Source organism: Desmodus rotundus, chromosome 1 (genome assembly GCF_022682495.2).
Source record: "Desmodus rotundus isolate HL8 chromosome 1, HLdesRot8A.1, whole genome shotgun sequence".
NCBI classification, from domain to species: Eukaryota; Metazoa; Chordata; class Mammalia; order Chiroptera; family Phyllostomidae; genus Desmodus; species Desmodus rotundus.
The window spans coordinates 125,264,426-125,287,020 of record NC_071387.1 but is presented as its reverse complement, the minus strand read 5'-3'; the positions used below and the strand labels follow the sequence as shown (position 1 = coordinate 125,287,020).

The 22,595-nt window shown below is 36.0% G+C and overlaps 1 protein-coding gene across 3 annotated transcripts in view; it reads right to left on the bottom strand.

The window, feature by feature from the left end:
* Nucleotides 1–478: 478 nt before the first annotated feature.
* The window catches only part of DMXL1 (Dmx like 1), a 148,984-nt gene continuing 126,867 nt past the window's right edge, over nucleotides 479–22,595 (bottom strand). For all 3 annotated transcript variants that reach the window (XM_053910559.1, XM_053910552.1, XM_053910558.1), the window contains 6 exons: nucleotides 22,448–22,575; nucleotides 18,936–19,028; nucleotides 17,275–17,366; nucleotides 15,484–15,536; nucleotides 4,593–4,810; nucleotides 479–2,813 (listed from right to left, as the gene is read on the bottom strand). In XM_053910559.1, coding sequence (XP_053766534.1) covers nucleotides 2,589–2,813; nucleotides 4,593–4,810; nucleotides 15,484–15,536; nucleotides 17,275–17,366; nucleotides 18,936–19,028; nucleotides 22,448–22,575 — 809 coding nt within the window. In that variant the 3' untranslated portion in view covers nucleotides 479–2,588. The remainder of the gene's footprint in view (nucleotides 2,814–4,592; nucleotides 4,811–15,483; nucleotides 15,537–17,274; nucleotides 17,367–18,935; nucleotides 19,029–22,447; nucleotides 22,576–22,595) is intronic.

The window sequence follows — 22,595 nt, the reverse complement described above, 5'->3', positions numbered from 1 at the left end:
CCCACCATGTTTTTTTTAAGCAATTAAAAAAAAAAAAGAAGAAATAAATTTGGGCAAGACAGCCAGAAAGGAGGATGGAGTTGATTGTCTCATGATTCTACATAAGAAAAAATACCTACATTTCAGAAAATGAGACTCGAAATGTGATTTGTCCCATCATTACAAAGCCACAGTCTCATAAAATACACAATTTAAAAAATGTATTTTGATGTATTCACTCCATTAATATGAATGATATTTTATATATATTTACATCATTTATATTTAAATATACTCATACTATTTTTATTCTCACCTTTTTTTTGGAATAATGCTTATCTAATTAAGTTAAAGAGATGTCGAAAAGTACAGGGTATCTGGAAAAATTATTCAATCCTTCCTACATTAACCAATTCAAATACAGAAATTCTCCATTTTAAAATGTGACATATACTTTAAGTGAACTAAAGTGGCATAAAAATATCACTTAACACAATAGCATGCTAAAAAAAGTCACTGCATGATTGTTTATTCAAAATATGACTTTGGGTGTAATTACATATGGGCTTACATAATTTATTATTCATACAAACCCTCAGTTAAAATGCATAATCATTTATCCACAATGCTTTGTTTTTCTAATAAGCATAATAATAAATTTCTATCTCATTAAAAGTGTTTAAAGCCTTTTGGATCTTCATTTGTAAAGAAATTACTGAAAAATAACTTAAGCTGAACTACACCAAACAATGGCATTGTCTGCAATGCTGTCACAGATTTCTCCGTGGTAAAACAGTCACCTGTCGTTATTGCACGATTCATGGTACAGGTTCTGTGTGCACTGAACTCTCCACATAATGACAGTGTTTCCACTGCAACTTGCTCAACACATTTAAAATTATGAATACAATTTACAAAATCTTTAACAATATACTTTTAAGGTAAAAGTATCCTGAGGATATTATAAAATTCATTTTACCAGCCCTTCATTTCTTTGCTTTATTTAACTCTTTAATTTCCAAGATAATAGTTGTTCATATCGTTACATAAAAATGTTCTTCAATTCCTATTAACAAAATATATTTAAGCTAAATAGCATATAATTGTCCCTTAAACGCTTAGTTCCATCTGCCCCTCTCTGAGGTTAAAATCAAGTATTTATCAAGTTTCCTATAATTCTGAATCAGAAAAGGTATAGCAAAACACAGAGAGAAATAGGGTAAGCGCATTTAAGTTAAAAGCACTGTGCATTTTTAATATTTTGGTCATATTTTATAATAAAATAATATATTTGGCAGAAATAATAAAATATAAGGTTCAGTTTATTTTTTATTAATGGTAGATCTGGCAGGTATGTTACATTTGTAAATATTATCTATTTAATTTGACTGTTTTCACAATTGTTTTTAAAAACACTGCTATTAGGTTTTCAGAACTTTGAGACTAAAAGCACCTAAAAAAAATACAGTTTAAGTAAAATGTTTGTTTGATGCTCAAAAAATCCTTTCATAAATTTATAAACTTACTTTTAAATGTTTCATATACACCAACATAGAATTGTTACTGCCTGCTAAGAGTTAGCTGACTCAATGTAATCTTCAAAATAATAATCTTGGAAGTCTTCCTGAAATATATGTGAAAAATTAAGATGGGAATTCAAAAGAAAAAGGGAACATGAGCCCTGGCCAGGTGCTCAGTTGGTTAGAGTGCTGTCCCCATGCGCCAAGTTGTGGGTTTGATCTCAGTCAGGGCACATACAATAATCAACCAGTGAATGCATACATACATGGAACAACAAATCGATGTTTCTCTCTCTCTCTCCCTTACCCCACTCTCTAAAATCAGTAATAGTAATAAAAAAAAAAAAAGAACATGAAAAACCAGCAGCAAAAAAAGTTATTCTGGTGGCAGTAGTTATTATGGCACAAAAACACATGAAAAAACTTGTCGTTTTCTCATATATACACAAAGTAAGTTCAAATAAGATGTGTAAGATATATTACATATATACACACAACCACACATATATACACGCTCCGGGAGGGAAACTTGAAAACTTACATAATAAGCCATTTGGCTGATTTATCACTGAAGTCCCAATGACAATTTTAATGAAGATGTTCATTATTTTTTTGATTCTTAACCAAGTATCAATATATCATTAGTTAAGAGAAGAAGAGATTGATATGTATAAGTTTGAAAACAGAACTGAGAGTGTAGTGAATTAAGTGATGATGGATGTGCAACTGCTTTTACCTAAAAGGTATTTTTTACTGTGAAAGAAATTCATGCAGAGATATCTGGAGAAAAATTTATCAACCATAAGAAAACAAAACTCCTTTGACACTATGACATACCCACTATAACATAGTATAAATATGTAATATTATAGCATTACTTGGACATTCTACTTTGGGCAATATAGACTAATTCTGAATGACCTTGTTAATTTTTAAGGCATCAGTGCATCAAGGGCAAAGCTCCATAAAATAAGTTTGAAAACAAGAAAGCATTAGCTTATTTGTCGCATAGCAAGTAATCAATGTACATTATATCTGTTGGCCACTTTATGGACTAGGTGATAAATTATACATCTTATTGTCAAAATGTTACAGCATAAATTTCACATCATTTTTCAACACTTCATTTAATGGGCTAAACTGATCCGGCAGTATTCTCATTTTCATTGTTCCATCAGCTCCACATGAAAAAATATGATTTGCTGGCCCTGTCTCAATTTGCATCACTCCGGTTCCGATATTTCTGAAAATGGATTGCCGAGCATGTTCACTGATGAAAGTGTGAAGAAGACTAAAGGTAGAGAGACTCCAAATCTAAAAGACATTAAGAACAAAATAAAAAAAAAATTGGGGTTAAGGATTACCTGAAAAGTCCAAAATGTAATATTAGGCCTGTCTTCCTGTGCAAATAAGGAATTTCTAAAACAAAGATGGAGAAAAACCTATCTAGGCCTAATATTTTGATTCTGTATAGGGTGCTGCAATTTTCTACCTCACTTTCATATCATTACATTCTTCCAAATCCATCCGGTATAGAGGAAGGTATTTAAAACCCTGCATTGGAGATGAGAAAATCCAGGTACGAGGACGTTAAGTGTACAATGCTACGAAAACTTATTATAGGGACTGCAATCAAGACTGCCTATCTCTCAGCAAAGCTTTTGCTGTGTAGTTCTGTAATGAAGTAATCTTGTCTCTATAATACAGAACACCCACCAGGGGATCAGAACCAGTGGAAAGAGACACCTAGAGGCCCGCAGACAAGGCAAATGTATGTTTCAACTGCAAGATAAAGTTAATTATTATAACTTCAGTATACTTAATTTACTAAATAGAAATTTTCTATTTTTAGCTCCTACCAAAATAAATGTATCTGTTCTTAAAAGTAATTTATAAGCATCTTCGCTTAAGGAAACAAATTTATTTCTTGAATTTTTAGATCACATTAAAAAATATTTATTTTATCCAAGAAATAAATTAATTCCTACTATTCTAGGCATCATTGTTAAACTGTGACTTGTGAATACTACATTGTATACTTTCAAATATTTTTTTACTTGATTAAATAATAAAACTCAAAGTACCAACTATAAAGAACTAATCTAAAACACAGTATGAACTGCCTAAACTGAGGGCAGTTCAAATAAGAAACTAGCTTCAAACTGAAGGAAAGAATTCTGTATGGAAGTTGGTGTACATATTTGATTTTAAGAAAAGCCTTTTAAAATTCTACAATTCTAGTTAATTTTTTTCTGGCTGAGAATTATGAAAACAATATACCGTTCTAACAAAGTAGCCCAATTTATTTTCACTAAGTAGCCTCTCTAGTGCTTACATTAATGAAATCTGTGAAATCAGACTCCTCCAGGAGGCTGCTGACTATAGGAATAACTTAGGGAGTAGTCTAAACTGACGTATTTCTGCAGATCTTTCCAAGTGTGGCAAGATGACTCTCCATCAAAACCTAGTGATTTATAACACTAGGTATGTGTTATAAAAATGCACATTCCTGAACCCTGGACTTAACTATTTTGGGGGTGGGACCTAGCAACAGTATTTTTGGGATGGGGTACATAAAAATGCTGCTTAACATATTAAACAACCTCTAAGTTCTAAACACAGTGGAGTTTGAGAAGGACTATTACAGGCAGGGCTTACCCAGGTACATTCAGAATTCTTCAATCAGGCGCTGAGAGACTGCATCCTATTGCTATAAATTAAAAAAAAATACTGGCATAGGAAATATGTCAGTATATCTCACAGCACTTGAAATTGAATTCAGTAACTCTTAACATGCAGTCAAAACTAACTGCAACATTTGAAATATATTTATATCCATAGAAAATCTAGTTCTTTTGTATGCATTAATTAAGCATATTTGAAAAACAGTGGAAAAATAGACAGTCCTCAAGTTAATTATTATTTCGTTCATTAAAAGACTTATTAAATCTTTTAAATTAATATGGTTGACTACAAAGGAGTTGTTAATATTTCTATTATTTAAATGGACTGATGTCATCAAAATGATTAAGGACATAGGGTTTCTGAAGATTTCTTTTCATTTTGTAGACACTGTGGCATTTTTGCATTTACCTTTATGTTGCCTTCAGCAGATCCTGTAACGAAGTACTCTTCAGTTGGATCTATAGCAATGGCTTTAACAGGAGAATCATGACTCTGGAAAAGCTGCCTCTGTTGTCGTTGCTGAAGGTCAAACACACATGTAAAACCTTTTCTGCCACATGATATTAGTAGCTGATGTTTTGGAGCATATGCTAAAACAGTAGCTCCACTATCATGGCACATAAAAGCTGAAAGTTAAAAAAAAAAGAGTAAAAATCATATAATAGTATAAGAAACAGACTTCTGGCTCTTTGCCAATGTGGAATGTTAGAACATATTTACCCTTCTTCCTGAAACAAAAAAATAAAACAAGTGATATATAGGAGACAATGGTTTGAGACCCTGGCAATGAAGAATGATCTCTCTGAGAATTGAAACAAACTGTGTGAGCCACACAAGTGCCCAGCTTACTGCCCGTAGAGTATTTTCTAGTCAGGGCACAAGGAAGGGGAACCGAACTACCTGGGTTCCTGTCCCCATTAGCCACAGTGGAAAACCTCAATTCACCAGGCACAGGATAAACACTCAGAAGGGTTTTCTCTCAGTAGTAGGGCAAAATTAGCCCTATAGCAAATGCTGCTTTGGTCCTGTTTAACAAAGGACTCCCAAATCTAACTGTTTGCAAGTAAATTAGTTCCAGAACAAAGCACAAAAATATTTACAGAATACAAAAATAACTAGAACCTAATAAAGTAAAATTCTGGCATCTAATAAAAAAACTACCAGGCATATAAAGAAGCAGGACAATAGAATCCATAGAAGAAAATCCATCAAGTCAGTTGAAACTAACCCAAAAATGACACAGATGATCAAATCAGGAAATTAAAGGTCATTATTTAACTGTATTCCATATGTTCAAAAAGCTGACTGAAAGAGTGAGCGTATTAGAGAAATAAAAAATATAGAAAAGGGCCCTACTTAAAAGTCTACACATTAAAAACTAGAATGTTTAAATAAAAAATAAAATGGATGGGGATTATAAGCAGATTAAACACTGTAAAAAAGTTAGTAGACCTGAAGACACAGCAATATAAATATCAGAAATATAAAATTACAATTAATATTTTTCTTCAAAAAAAATCTAGCCTAACAAATCTTAGGGAAAAGAAATCTGTATATAGCTCAAAGACAATATGGCATAATGATGAAGAGGAAAGATTCAGAAGTTAGAATGCCAAGGTTTGCGTCCTGGTTTCTGTCTGGGTTTAAATGTATCTGTTAGATAGCGGAAGATGGTGGCAGAGTAGGTAGAAGTTACACTCACCTCCTCCCAACTATGAACTGGAATTAAAGAACTAAATTAAAGAACAATTGACCTGAATAACAAACTGAAGACCAGCTGAACAGAGGTCTTACAACCAAGGATTTACAGAAGCCACATCGAGACTGGTAAGAAGGGTGGAGAAGCAAAAAGGGCTGGCCCTGCTCCCATGTGGAGAGGCTCACAATCTGGAGGGACATATCAGCTCTACAGAGGTCCCCCACCTAAGGACCATGTCAACTCAACCCCACACTGGCCTTCCCAGCCCACAGCATCAGAGCCCAGGAGAGGCGTGCGCCTAACATCTGGCTATAAAACTTGGCAGAGATTTTGTCCACCAGGGAGACCCAGGTGTTCCCTTAAAGGGCCAAAACTCAAAATCTCCTTCGCAGTCATTCACCCTGGGTTCTAGCAGAGGGAAGGCAGCTGAAAACATTAACTAGAGTCTTGCTGGGACAGTCTGAGCTGTATGGCTTTGGGAAGAGAGCTGAAGGGTCAGCCACCAGGGTCCCTGGGCTGAATTCCTCTCCCACACTGCTCATAGACACCATCTTTCTTGGGGCAAACAAGCCCCTCCAATCTGCATTGGCCAATGGGGAATGCACAGTCCCACCCTCCTGGCCCCATTATTGCTTCACCTGAGTTCAAGCGCTGCGGAGGAGTCTGCTGCCTGAGCCTGTGGTATAGACACTCTAGAAGAGATTATAAGGGCAAACTCAGTAATAATCACAGAGTTGTATGGCTATGAGGCAGAGACCATTTCTCTTCCCTGCCCACTGGGGGCCAGTCACATACCACCAAGATGCCCCTGCACCCCCACGACTATAGTGGCCCCTCTGAGAGCCAGCCAGAATACCCTGCTGAAGCAGCCACAGCAGCCCCTCCCAGCACTAGCCCAGATCACCTTCCCTGTCAGCTTGTGTAGCCCCTCTGAGGCCTGGCCACTGGAGCAGTCACCGTAGTCCCTCCAAGTAGCAGCCTGCAGCCTCCTCCACTCTGCTGCTCCCCCAATGGCCAAAGTGGCAGCACCCCAAACCTCATGGGAGAGCCACTAGCCCCATCAGGAAAGATGCATTAGCCCCACCCTCTGGACTCCTGATGTCCCTGCCCTGCTGAGTTTGTGCTCCATAGTATTATGAGCTGGCCATGGCCAGCCTGGTCCCCTGTGCAGATGACTCTCCATTAGGTCCAGACAAACTCTGGGAAAAACTGAGTCATGTAGCTCTTAGGCAGGGCCATTTCTCATGCACACAGCAGACCAGTGGTCCTTTGCAAAGCCTTCCCTGCATAAGACCAAACCTTGGTCTGTAGGGGCCTGAGGAACACTGCTGGCCTCACCCCGATGAATCTGAGACTGGACCCCACCACAAAGGTCCACGAACATATGACTTTGGTATACTCTGAGACTGTTGCTGAGTGGCCCCAAACCCAGCTATGGTGCCGAGTTCAAATCTGTATCAACATGGCGAACACCACTCACCTCTACCTGCTGATTCTCTGAGAGCCTCCCTCAAGGAACTCAGGTACCACCAGATGCTCTTTCAGTAACTGAGCCTAACAGGTAGCTTGCAGGAGGAAGCAGATCTCAGGGAGCCTTGGAACTTTTGCTGACCTGCCACCAGGGCTCGGAGCTGGTAGAAACCAGCCTTGATGTACAGCTAGGCCCCTCCCATGCACACCCAGTCTCAGCAGAAGCAGCGACAAACTGTGGATGGCTTTGTAACTCCATACAGGTAGTCCAGGGCTTGGCATTGGCAGTGCCTGACATCAACTGGCACTAGATCCCCAGAACCAAAGGGGACCCAGAACCAAAACAACCAGTGGTTCAGACCACATCAGAGCATGACCCACGTAGCTTCACAGTGGCACAAGCAAAGGGGAGAGCTCAGCAGACACCAGCCCCTATTGGGGCAAATTCAGCTTGTGGTACCAGCCCCGCAGAGCAGCTCATACAGTGTACTGGGGGGAGGGGCAGAATTTCAGTTCTCATATCCTAGAGTGGGGTAAACCTACCTACGGAAGGACCAACAACAATCAAGACTCAACAGGAGCATTGATATAACCACACAAGGGACATTCCTGCACCACCTAGCTCAGGTGATTAGGGAGATGCAACTCTGAGACTCACAAGACACTTACTACATAAGGCTACCATACCAAGGCATAGCAGATCTACCTAATATACAAAACAAATACAGACAGGCACCCAAAATGGGGAGACAAAGAAACAGGCTCCAGAAAAAGGACTAAATAAAATGAGGGCAAGCAAACTATTAGATACAGAGTTCAAAACAATGGTTATGAGGATGCTCAAAGAACTTAGTGAGAACTTTACCAGCATGAAAAAGGACAAATAAACCATAAAAGAACCAGTCAGAATGAAAAATATAGTATCAGAAATGAAGAACACACTAGAAGGAAGAGATATTAGGCTAGTTGAAGCAGAGGGTCAATCAGCAATTTGGAAGACAAGGTTGCAGAAAACACCCAATCAGAGCAACAAAAATAAAAAGTATTTTTTAAAAATGAAGATAGTCTAAGGGGTTTCTAGGATGCTATGAAGTGCAATGACATTCACATCATAGAAATACGAGAAAGAGAAGATAGAGATCAAGGAATTGAGAACCTATTTGAAGAAATAATGACTGAAAACTTCCCTAACCTGGTGAAAGAAAGACACACAGGTTCAGGAAGTGCAGAGTCCCAATGAAGATGAGCACAAAGAGGCCTACGCCAAGATATATCATAATTAAAATGGCAAAGGTTAAAGACAAAGAATTTTTTAAAAGGATTTTATTTATTTATTTTTAGAGAGAGGGGAAGGGACGGAGAAAGAGAGAAACATCAATGTGTGGTTGCCTCTTGTGTGCACCCTCCTGAGGACCTGGCCCAAAACCCAGGCATGTGCCCTAACTAGGAATCAAACCAGTGACCCTTTGCTTGGCAGTCTGGCATTCAATCCACTGTGCCACACCAGCCAGGGCCAAAGACAGAATCCTAAAAGGAGCAAGAAAAAGATAGTTATCTAACAGGGAGCAAATAAGTGGAAGCATATTCCATATTCATGGATAGGAAGAATTAACATCATTAAAAATGTCCACACTACCTAAAGCAATCTATAGATTCAATGCAGTTCCTATCAAGATACCAATGGTGTATTTCACAGAATTAACAAATATTCCAAAAATTTATATGGAACCACAAAAGACCCAGAATACCCATATCAATCTTGAGAAAGAAGAACAAAGTTGGAGGAATCCCGCTACGAGATATCAAACTATAGTACAAGGCAAGATAGCATGGTACTGACATAAAAACAGACATATAGATCAGTGGAACAGAATAGAGAGCTCAGAAATAAAGCCATATCTTTATAGTCTATTAATATTTGACAAAGGAGGCAAGCACATCCAATGAGGTAAAGACAGTCTATTCAATAAATGGTATTGAAAAAATTGAACAGAAACATACAAAAAAATGACACTAGATCACCTTCTTATACCATACACAGGAATAAACTCAAAATAGACTAAAAAGTTAAATGTTAGACTGGAGACCATAAAAATCCTGGAAGAAAACAGAGGCAGTAAAATCTTGAAAATTTCTTGTAGCAATTTTTTTTCTGAACATATCTCCTCAGGCAAGGGAAACAAAAGAAAACATAAATGAGACTACATTAAACTAAAAAGTTTTAGCACAACCAGGAAAACCATCAACAAAATGAAAAGAAAATTCTCTGAATGGGAGATCGTATCTGCCAATGATACATCTGGTAAGGGGTTACTACCAACATTTATAAAGGACTTACACAATTCAATACCTAAAAAAACCCCCACAAACAAACAATCTAATTTATAAATGGGCAGAGAACCTGAACAGACAGTTCTCTGAAGAGGACATAAAGAAGGTCAATAGACATATGAAAAAATGGTCAGTGTCACTTATTGTCAGAGAAATGCAAATTAAGACCACAATGAGATACTGCCTCACACCTGTCAGAATGGCTATATGAATAAATCAACAAATAATAAGTGCTGGTGAGGATGTGGGGAAAAGGAAAGACCCATGCACTATTGATGGGGATGCAGATTGGTGCAGCCATTATAGAAATCCGAATGAACTTACCTCAAAAAATTATAAATGGAACTGACTCACGACCCAGTGACTCCACTTCTGGAAATATATCTGAAGATACCTGAAATGCTAATTCAAAAGAATATATGCACCCCCTATGTTCATTGCAGTGTTGTAAACAATAGCCAAGATTTGCAAGCAATCCAAGTGTCCAAGTGCCCATCAACAGATGAGTGGATAAAAAAGTGGTGACATATACACGTAATGGAATACTACTTGGCCATAAAAAATGAAACCTTACCATTTGCAAATGCATCAATTAACTTGAGACTCTTATGCTTAGTAAAATAAGTCAGTTAGAGAAAGAAAAATACCATATGCAGAGAGAAAGAAGACTCATAGATACAAAGAGAGAACTGGTGGTTGCCAGAGGGGAGGGGTAGGTGATAGGAGGATGGGTGAAAAAGGTAAAGGGATTAAGAAGTACAAATTGGTAGTTACAGAATAGTCATCGGGATATAAAGTACAGCACAGGAAATATAGTCAATAACATTGCAATAACTATGTATGGTGTCAGGTACTAGATTTATTGGGGTGATAACTGAGTAAATTGTATATGTATAATGTCCAATCGCTGGGTTATACTCCTGACACTAATATAATATTGTATGTCAACTGTTATTAAAAAATAAAAAAATTAGTTTAAAAATGTATACCTTAGGTAAATTAACTTAAGTCTCAGTTTCATCATTTGTAAAAAAGGAGCTGCCTAAAAGGTTTGTGTGAACATTAAATTCATTAACATATTCACAGCATGCACAGTACCTAACATATAGTAAGTACTCAATAAAATTTAATTGTTATCATTAGAATCTAAATAAATCTAATTATAGGGATGGATTTTTTAAATTTTACCAGTATTTTGAGATATAACTTACATACAGTGAAATGTAGAAACTAAGTATATACATCCTCGATGAGCTTTGACAAATGGATACTCATACCAAGACATACTGTTTTCATTACCCTAGAAAGTTCCCTTATGCTTCTTTGTAGTCAATCCTCCTCTCTTCTACAAAGGCAGGCAGTACTCTGATTTTTATCTGGTTAGTTTTGCCTGTACTTGAACTTCACGTAAGTGGAATTTCACAATATATACTGTTCTGTGCCTGGGTTTTTTTTCTTCAACATGTTTTAGAAGTTAATCCATATTGTCACATGTATCAGGTAAGTCTTTTAAAAACCAAACTGTGTTCTATCATGTATATATACACCAGTTTCCTGTTGGACACTTGTATTGTTTCCAGTGTTGGTTATTGTAAATAAAACTGCTAAGAACATTTCCATACAAGTCTTTTTGTGGATATGTGTTTTCATTTCTCTCAGGTATGTATGTAAGAATATATATTGCTGGGTCTTACTAGGTGTATGTTTAACTTTGTTAGAAACTACCAAACAGTTTTCTAAAGTGATTTTGCCATTTTATACATCTATCAACAAATCATGAGTATTCCAGTTTTTCCACATCCTCACCAATACTTGGTATCATAGACTTTTAATTTTGGCCATTTTAATGTATAGAAATGGTGAATTTAGTTTGGATTTCCCTGATGACTCTTGATGTTGATCACCATTTCACGTTTGTCATTCAAATTTTGGTAAGTGATTAAGTTTTAAAATCTTGAATATATTGTCTTTCATGGGTTATGCCTTTGGTGTTGTATCTAAAAACTTATCACCAAACCCAAGGTCTCCTGGATTCTCTCCATTTTACTCTAGAAGTTTTGTAGTTTTGTATTTTATGTATAGCTCTATGACCCATTTGGAGTTAGTTTTCATGAAAGGGGTGAGGTTAATATATATTATCTATATATATAGATAATATATATTTTCTATATATTAACATCCGATGATTATAGCACTATTTGTTGAAAACTATCTCCATTGAATTGTCTTTGTGTCTTTATTAACAAGCAATTTGCTATATATGTGTGGGTCTATTGCTGGGCTCTCTACAGGAATACCTTGCTTTATTGCTCTGCTTTATTGCACTTCACAGATACTCTGGGCTTTTTTGTTTGTTTGTTTGTTTGTTTTTTAACAAATTTAAGGTTTGTGGCAACCTCGCATTGAGGTCTGTTAGTGTCATTTTTCCAACAATTGTTCACTTTGTGTCTCTGTCACAAAGTGAGTGAATTGATAGTTTCTTCAATATTTCAAGTTTTCATTATTATTATACCTGTTATGGCAATCTCTGATCAGTGATTTTTGATGTTACTATCATAATTGTTTTGGGGTGCCATGAATTGTGCCCCTATGATGGTGAACTTAATAAACGTCATATGTATTCTGACTGGCTGTTCCCCCATCTCTTTCCCTCTCCTCAGGCCTCCCTATGCCCTGAGATACAATAATATTGAAATCAGACTAATTAATAACCCTACAATGGCCTCTTAAGAATTCCAGTGAAAGGAAGAGTCTCCTGTCTCTCAGTTTAAATCAAAAGCTAGAAATGAGCCCTGGCTGGTATGGCTCAGTGGACTGAGTGCCGGCCTGCAAACCAAAGGGTCCCTGGGTTCAATTCCCAGTCAGGGCACATTCCTGGGTTGTGGGCCAGATCCCCAGGAGGGGGCGCATGAGAGGCAACCACATGTTGACGCAACTCTCTCTTTCTCTCTCCCTTCTTGTCTCTCTAAAAACAAAATTTTTTAAAGAAAGCTAGAAATGATTAAGCTTAGTGAGGAAGGCATGTCAACAGCTGAGACAGGCAGAAAGCTAGACTTCTTGCACTAGTTGGCCAAATTGTGAATGTAAAGGAAAAGTTGTTTAAGAAAATTAAAAGTGCTACTCCAGTGAACACATGAATGATAAGAAAGTAAAACGGCTTTATTATTGATATGGAGAAAGTTTTAGTGGTATAGATATATCAAACCAGCCACAACATCCACTTAGGTCAAAGACTAATCCAGAGGAAGGCTCTAACTCTCCCCAATTCTATGAAGGCTGAGAGAGGTGAGGAAGTTGCAGAAGAAATGTTTGAAGTTAGCAGAGGCTGTTTCATGAGGTGAAAGGAAAGATACCGTCTCCCTAATTTAAAAGTACAAGATGAAGCAGCACATGCTAGAGAAGCAACAGCAAGTTATCCAGGAGATCTAGCTAGGATAAGGAAGGTAGTTACACTAAATGACAGCTTTTCAGTGTAAACAAAACAGCCTTATATTGGAAGAAGATGCCATCTAGGATTTTCATAGCTAGAAAGAAGCCAATGCCTGACTTCAAATCATTAAAAGATGGGCTGACTCTCTTTTGGGAATGGGGATAATGCAGCTGGTGACTTTAAGATGAAGTTAATGCTCATCCACCAGTCAAAAAAACCTAGAGCCCTTAAGAATTATGCTAAATCGACTCTGCTTATGCTCTACAAAAGGAACAACAAAGCCTAGATGACAGTGTATCTGTTTATAACGTGACTTACTGACTATTTTAAGTGCACTGTTGAGACCTACTGCACAGAAAAAAGACTTTCTTCAAATTACTGCTCATTGACCATGCATGTGGGTCTCCCAAGAGCTCTGATGGAGATGTGCAAGGTTAATATTTTCACGCCTGCTAATTCAATATTCATTCTGAAACCCATGGATCAAAAAGTAATTTTGACTTTCAAGTCTTATTAGTTAAGAAATACATTTTCATAAGGCTACAGATGCCATAGATAATGATTCCTCTGATGAGTCTGGGCAAAGTAAATTGAAAACCTTTCAGAAAAGGATTCACCATTCTAGATACCAATAAGAACATTTGTGATTCATGGGAAGAGGTCAAAATATCAACATTAATAGAAGTCTGGAAGACGTTGATTTCAACTCTCCTGGCTGACTTCGAGGGACTTAAGAGTTCAGTGGAGGAAGTAACTGCAACAGATCTAGAATTAAGAGGAGTCTGGAGGTGTGGCTGAATTGCTGTAATCTCATGATAAAACTTGAACAAATGATGAGTTGCTTCTTCTGGATGAGCAGAGAAAGTTGTCTCTTGAGATGGAATCTACTCCTGATAAAAATGCTGTAAAGATTATTGATATGACAACAAAGGATTTAGAATATTACATAAACTTAGTTGACAGAGGAGAAGTAGGGTTTAAGAGGACTGACTGCAAATTTGAAAGAAGTTCTACTGTATACAAAATACTATCAAACAGCATCACATGCCACAGAGCAACTGTTAGTAAAAAGATTACAACATAGTATCAACATAACTTTTATAGGCATTGGAAAACCAAAAAATCTGTGTGACTCACTTTATAGTCATACCCCAGAGGTACTGCAGTTCAGTTCAGGACAACTTCAATAAAGTGAATATTGCAAAAAGACAGGAGTAATCTTTGTACTGGTGGAGGATCTTGCCTTTAATTTGTAAAAAAATGCAACATCTGTGAAGTACAAAAAAGTGGTGGCAATAAAATGATCTATGCCTGTATTGCAATATTCACTTTATTGTGGTGATCTAAAACCACACCCGCAATATCACTGAGGTGTGCCTGTATCCTGTTCCACAATCTGTGTCTATTCTTAACCCAGGACCACAATGTCTTAATTACTGTGGCTTTACAGCAAATCCTGAAATCAGGTAGTGTGAGTCCTCCCAGTTTGTTTTTCTTCAGTGGTCAGTATTCTCGATCTGTTGCTTCTTTCTATTAACTTTAGAACCAGTCTGTTGAAATCTGCAGAATGGTTTGCTGGAATTTTGATTAGGATCGTACTGAATCGGTGAAGTCGGGAAGAACTGACAACTAAACAATATCAAGTCCTCTCATCTGTGGATGTGAAATATCTGTCCATTTATTTAGACCGTTGATTTATCTTTATATAGTTTTCCTCAATAGATGCTATATATTTTGTTAGACTTATGCTTCAATATTTCATTATTTTGGATGCTTTATAAATGGTCGTATTTTTTAAATTTCAAATTCCAATTGTTCACTGCTGGTATATGGGAAAGCAGCTGACTTTAGTATACTGATCACGTATCCTGTGACTCTGCTATACTTGCACATTAGTTCCAGAAAGTGTTTTTTGTAGATTCTTAGGGATTTCCTACACAGATAATTGTTTCACCTGTGAATAGACATTTTTATTTCTACTCTTTCAATCTGTATACCTTTTATTTCCTTTTGTCTTATTGCATCAGTTAAAACTTTAAGTACGATGTTAGTTAAATAGGAGTGGCGAGTGAAAACATAATATTATGCAATATTGATGTTCACAATGATGACTTTTAACTATCAGATCTGAAGTAAAGACAAATGATTTTCACATTATTTATGCTCTACTATCCCCCATCAAGGTACGATGAAGAGTTAGTTATGTACATTGTATTTTTCTGCTTTCAAACTATGTCACTATGGGCAAAATAAACCTCATGGTATAAGGTTTATTAATAAATATGTCAATAAAACACATTTATTTAAAAGTAATTTTTAGTTTATTAATTTCTTGACTTCCAAAATTATAAAATGCTTTCAAAACTTACCATGAACTAAACTATTGGCAGGTGCTACAAGAGTATCCCACAAACATATGTTTCTGGAAAAAAAAAAATATTACCCTTAAGTACACAAAGTTAACAGAATAAAAAGTATGTCTCATATAGTTACATAACATTTGAAACTTGCTCTTACAGAAAGTTCTTAAATTTATAAAAACACCCAACAAGTGTAACCAATATATTTATGTATGATTAATTTTAAACACGATTTAAAAACTACTGGCTCATAAAATTAAGTAACTTCATATTAAACATGTACTTAAATGATACTATATGAAGCCTGAATATGGAAGCAACTTTTTATACTCATTGATTTTCTAACAGACTGCCATACACAAACAACAGGATACACTTAATTTTCTGGAGTATGAAGAAAACTTCTTTCTACTATGAATGGGAGCAGCTTTTACTCCTTTCCATGAGTTGCAAGGGAGGCACCACCATATCTAAGAATTACTGTAGAAGATGAATTGAAAAGTCCATATTCCTACAATCCCATTTCTAGGGCAAAGTGACACCTTACAGATAAATATAAAAGCTCAGTAACCTCAGTTGGCCTTGATCTCATAACTCAGCTATATGAGGGAAATCAAAAGTGGGGGTGTGGAGATGGAGGCAGGAGAAGACATTTTCTTGCATATTTAAGATTTTTGAGGGGATGGCAACAGGCTACTGCATATCAGCTACTGTATAACTAACAAGTCTTTCTGGGTTTCTTTTTGTGAAATAGTGATTTTTAACCAGTGTAGAGTGGCACACTGGTGTGTCACAAGAACTTTTTAAAAATGCAACACCTGACTGTTCAGTCAGGAGCATTGACTTCTTTTCCCTTATCTTGTCAAATAAAAATATGACAACAACAGACACTAAAATAGCCACTGTTGTGAATGGCCTGTTTTGAACCTTAAATATATAGGTTATATAATAGAGTAGCCTTATTGGTCACATTGCATAATGAGGTTGTGTCTGATTGCTTAATTATTGGTAAGAGAAATCCTTATATACAAGTATAGGTACCTGATTTTTTAAAAAAGTCACTTTGAAGTAAAAAGGGTAGGTATTTACTATTATTATTTTTAAATCAATCAAAATTATACCTTTTTTTGTCAGGTGAGCAAAAAATACATTTTTTTGGTGTGCCACAGAATTTTATTAATTAGATTACGTGTGCCATGAGATGAAAAAGGTTGAAAATCACTGATCTACCTAATAGAGCCATAGTGAAGGATTAACTAAATAGCATGGCCAATAACTAATAGTTCTGGTTTTTTTTTGTGCCTCAGGCTTTACTAACACATAGGGAATAATATGGAAAAAAATTAATTCCCCCAACAATCAAATCTTATTTCCTACACTAAAGTCTTAATACTAGAATATTAAAAATACAAAAGAAATGGATTTTTCAAAAAAATTTTTGAATTTCATTAAATTTATTGGGTTGACATTGTTAATAAAATCATGTAAGTTTCAAGTGTACCATTCTATAATACATCATCTGAATGTGCATTGTATGCTCACCACGCAAAGTAGTCTCCTTTCGTCATCGTGTATTTGACTCCATTTACCCTGTTATACCTGGTTTTTATTTTTAGTGGCATCTGAATAGCCTTAAATTTATAATTACAACACTAAAAATGCCCAAAGAAACAATTTTTATAATAAAAACATTTAAAGGCATGATCATTAACATATTCTTGAGATGTAAAGACATAAAGCAATTAAAAGTAAAGATCGGCTATACATATACACACTTCAATTTCAGTTATAGTCTCTTACCTATTGTCAGTTGAAAGACCAGCTGTAGCTATTAGAGAGGAGGAACTAATGAAGACAAAATCATTGGCTGTTTTGTTATGACACTGCCAAGTCTGTAATGGTTATAGACAACAAATGTTAATGCTATTAACAATTTTATAACCAGGTAGATGTATTAATCAAAAAACGATTGCATCATCTGTGGCTTATTTTGTGTCTTTTTTCCTCTGAAACTTTAGAAAAGTTTCAGGGACAATACAGAGAGCTCTCACACACCCTTTACCTGGATCCACCTATTTTTAACATTTGCCACCTTTGCTTTAGCCTGTCCTTCATTTAGCCTGTCCTTCACTTACACATACATCCACATAACTTGTCCTGAGCCATTTAAATAAACTGCCTACATCATGACCTTTAGGAGGTCCTTTGTTGTTCAACCAAAAGTTCAAAGAGAAACAAAAGGAGGTAAACTCTAAATATTTCTCTTGGAATATTTGTAAAAATTTTTGTCTTAGAAGATAGAAACTATAATTTTTAGATTTTCAGGCAAAATTATTTATTTTCAGAAATATCTAAACTTTTACATAATTTTTCATATATGTGAATAAAAACATACTAATAGTCCACAAAATTTAAAAATTAACGCTTTTCAATATTTCATCAAATAATAACTTAAAATATTATGAGAGGGTTAGTTAATTATAAAGTCTTCCAAGTTATGTTTGTTCAGATGTTTCTCTTCAATAAAAAAATGAGTTTTTAAAGATGTCAAAATCATCAAATTTAATTATTCCTCTGAGTCACTTCCCCATTTCCCCCTGATTACTATAGGAGGCAGGCTAGATAATATGTCCTTAAAACAAACAAAATCTACTTTAATCTCCCAAAGTTAATAAAGTACATTTTAATCCAATTTATCTGTTTATAAATTAAAAAAAGGAACAGTCCCTTAGGGAACAGAAACTTGTATATTTCAATCTGTTTGCTTAATAAAGAACAGGGGGGGAAATAAATATTCTTTCAAGGTACCCCATCAACCCTCCCTTGCTTATTTTCACGTAGATTAATACTATATTCCGGCATTTAACTTTGGATGAATTACTAGGATCTTAACCCATATTCTTTATTTTTTCTTGATAGATATTGCTTAGTCCTATAAAGGCCTTCACTAAAGAATGTGTTATATATAAATTCAGTGCTCTATGAAGCTGTAGAACATTCATTAAGCTTGCGTAATCCTGAATAGAGGTGTATCAGTTTTTTTTTAAAGAGATAAGCAAGGAATAGTACTAGCTATAGAATATGCTTTCTACTTTGTTCATGAGGGATAACTGCAAAAAGCAACCAGATGAACTGGTCTGTTGATCATTCTTTTTAGGTATAATACCCACTGCAGCTTAGTGATGCTGGAAAGGGCCTGAGTAACCCACAAATGGCATGGGTCTCTGTAGATACCATATTGGTTCTAAACAGGTTAATTTTACAAGTTACCAGAAATTTTTATACTTTACAGAATAATTTTCACATAATACAAGGACAGGAGCTTATAGTAAACTGATTGAACATGTAGGACTAGATGGATTTTATTTTTTGGCTTTAATAATTCTTGCCTCCGATATGTATTCTTGGTGTCTTTAAAATAAAAATTCATAAAATTTTAAAGTTAGGAATTCATGGCTTACCAGGTATGGCTTAGGCATGCTTCCAGTAACTGGACAACATTTCCAGTTTGTTTGATACAAACTTAAATATCCATCAGCATCAACTATTCCAAACTTAAGAGAAAAAAAATTTAAATGTTTAATACAAATATAAAAGCACATATTTACCCTTATCCTTACTTTGAATCCCATATTTTGATTCTTAAACATTTGATTAATAAAGTGTTTGACTTTTAACTTCACCTGTACATCCAGAAAAAATTCAGCTACTGCTTAAAAAAGCTGAAGGGTAGACATAAAGAAAACAAACATCAAACATCCATTTGATTAACTAATCAAGAGCACAGTCTGTATATTCTCTATAAGTACTCAAAAAACAGGATCCTGGATTTATACTTAAGCTGTGTGACAAAGTTTTAGCATGTATAAGATAGAAAATTGTTCATTTTGAAAAAGGAATGAGAACTACTAAAAATATACAATAAGAAAAACATGTAAACATCAGTAGACAGTAAAATGAAATAAAGGTTATCACAGTAAAAGAATTCCACTCTGGGCACTTAGGTCAATTTGACAGGGAAAATGTCAAAAACTCCAGTAAGGGATAGCTGGCTGATTGTCCCTTTAACAGTTTTTTAAAGTGCTAGTGAGCTTCTGGTCAAGATAGTAGTATAGGTAAATGTGGTATTTGCATCCTTCCACAACCACATCAAAATTACAACTAAAGCTCTGGCTAGGTAGCTCATTTGGTTAGATCATTGTCCCCATTCACCAAAGTTACAGGTTTGATCCCCATTCAGGAGACATACAAGAAGCAATCAACGAATGCATAAGTAAGTGGAAAAACAAATCGATGTTTCTCTCTAAGAAAAAAAAATTACAACTAAACTATAAAATCATCATTTAGAACTACCTGAAATCTAGCTGAATGAAAGTCCTAACACAAAGGATACAAAGAGGAAATTACATTAAGATAGGTAGACAGGACTGATCTGGTCCCACACCCATGTGAGACAGATAAAGTTCTGGATGGATATCTTGGCTCGGAGGTCCCCCCCTGAGGAGCAAGGAATCCAATCTACATCCCAAGGTTTCTGTATCAAGAAGAGAAGTCCCTGTAACTTCTGATTGCAGATACCGGCAGAGATTGTGACTCAATGAGACTAAGGGCTGCTGCAGTCCCAGGCGTTCCTCTTAAAGGTCCTGTGTATAATCTTACACTCAAGGGGTGAACTCAGCAAGCACCAGAGCCCACTGAAGTAAGTCCTGCTCCATGGTATGGGCCCCTGCAAAGCTGATACTCCATGGTGGTCAAAGCCAATCCTTGTAGCCTTGGGGTAACTACCTCCCATTGATGTGGCAACAGCAATTACACCTCTATAACAGGACCGTATATACAGCCCACCCAGTGGGGCACACCTGAGGTGCCCAGCTCAGGTGACCAGGAAGGCTGTGCTACTGGACCCTACAGGACACCTACTACTGAGTGCTGGAGACATAGCAGCTCTACCTAACACACAGAAACAGACACAGGGAGGCTGCCAAAATGAGGAAACAGACAATGTCCCAAATGAAAGAGCAGACCAAAACTCCAGAAAAAGAAGTAAACAAAATAGAGACAAGCAATCTTCTAGATGCAGAGTTCAACATACTGGTTATAAGAATTCTCAATGTACTTAGGGGAAGAGTAGATGAACAGAGAGAAACTTCAACAGCATAAAAAAGGACATGGAAACTATAAAAAAGAACCAGTCAGAAGTAATGGATACAGTAACTGAATGAAGAATAATTTATAGGGAATCAACAGTAGCATAGATGAAGGTGAAAATCAGGTTAGTGATCTGAAATATAAGGAAGCGAAAAACAACCAATCAGAACAACAAAAAGAAATAAGAATTCCCCCCTCCAAAAAAGGACAGGATAAGGAACCTCTAGGACAACTTCAAGCATACCAACATTTATATCATTAGGGTACTAGAAGGAGACTTAAGAGAACAAGAAATTAAAAACCTATTTGAAAAAATGACAGAAAATTTCCCGAACCTGGTGAAGGAAATACACACAAGTCCAGAAAGTACAGAGTTCCAAACAAGATGAACCCCAAAGAGGTTCACACAAAGACACGTCATAATTAAAATGCAAAAAGTTAAAGAGAAAGAATCTTAAAAGTAGTCAGAGAAAAGCAGTTAATTACCTACAAGAGAGTTCTGGTAAGACTGTCAGATGATTTCTCAACAGAATCTTTGCAGGCCAGAAGGGACTGGCAAGAAATATTCAAAGTGATGAAAAGCAAGGACCTACAATCAAGATTATTCTATCCAGCAAAGATAACATTTGGAATGGAAAGACAGATAAAGAGCTTCCCAGACAAGAAAAAGCAAAAGGAGTTCACCACCAAATCAGTATTACGTTGAATGTTAAGGGTCTTCTTTAAGAGAAAAAGAAAAAAGACAAAAAATGTGAACAAAATGGCAATAAATAAATATCTATCAACAACTGAACCTAAAAAAATAAACAAACAAGCAGAACAGAAACAGACTCATAGATGCAGAGAATGTTTTGATGGTTGCCAGATGGGTGGGGTGTTGGAAGGATGGGTGAAAAAAGTGAAGAGACTAAGTACAAATTGGTTGTTACAGAATAGTCACAGGATGTAGAATACAGTACAGGTAATGGTCAACAATATTCTGATATCTATGTTTGTGTCAGATGGGTATGAGATTTATCAGGATGATCACTTAGTAAGTTATATAATGTCTAATCACTGGGGTGTACCCCTGAAACTAATGTAATATTGTATCTCAACTGTAATTGAAAAAAATGATTTAAAAAATAAAGTGCTTGTGCAATATGAGGAGCAAAGAGAGGCAGTTTGACGAAAGTAGGCTCGTGGGAAGTGAAACATTGAGATATGTTCTAGAACAGGGTTGGCAAATTTTTTCTTTAAATACCATATAGTAAATATTTGAGGCCTGCCAATTATAAAGTCTTTGCTCTCTTGAACTGTGGTGTTGTAGTGGAAAAGTAATCAAGGAAAGCCAATAATGAAAGGAGTAGTTGTGTTCCAATGAAACCTTATTTACAAAACAGTGGCCTGGTTCCCGAGCAGTGTTTCTCAAAACTTTAAAGTATGGTTAAGTGAAGATGGTGACTCAGCAGGTCTGAAATAAGAGTCAATGATCTGCATTTGTAAGAAGTTCTGAGATGTTCCTTGCTCCCTGGTACTTGACCATACTTTGACTAGGTTCCAGTGGAAAAACAAAGTGTTCAATAAAAAATGTGTAATATAACGTGGTCCTAGCATCATGGGGTCCTTAAGTATCATTTAAGTGAAATTTAATAACAGATATACAATGTTTTTCCAGGAGGATCCAAGTGAATTTAAGTGTTCTTGGAGAATTAAAAAAAAATCATATAGATTAATGCTTTACCATGAGCTTACTGAGCTGTTGTCTTCAGAAACCCAAACAAGTTCTCTATATAAACCTCCAACATAATCAAACCATTTTCCCATCTGTATTTTTATACACTACCTTATTTCCCTGGTAGTTAAATCTCATTCTTGTAACTCTTGAATTGCCGCCAGATCGAAAGCAGGTTATCTGTTGAGAGTGGCCCCATTCAAACATTCTGACACTTCCATCTTGGGCTCCTGTCAGATCTGCATTGTAAGAGCGGAAA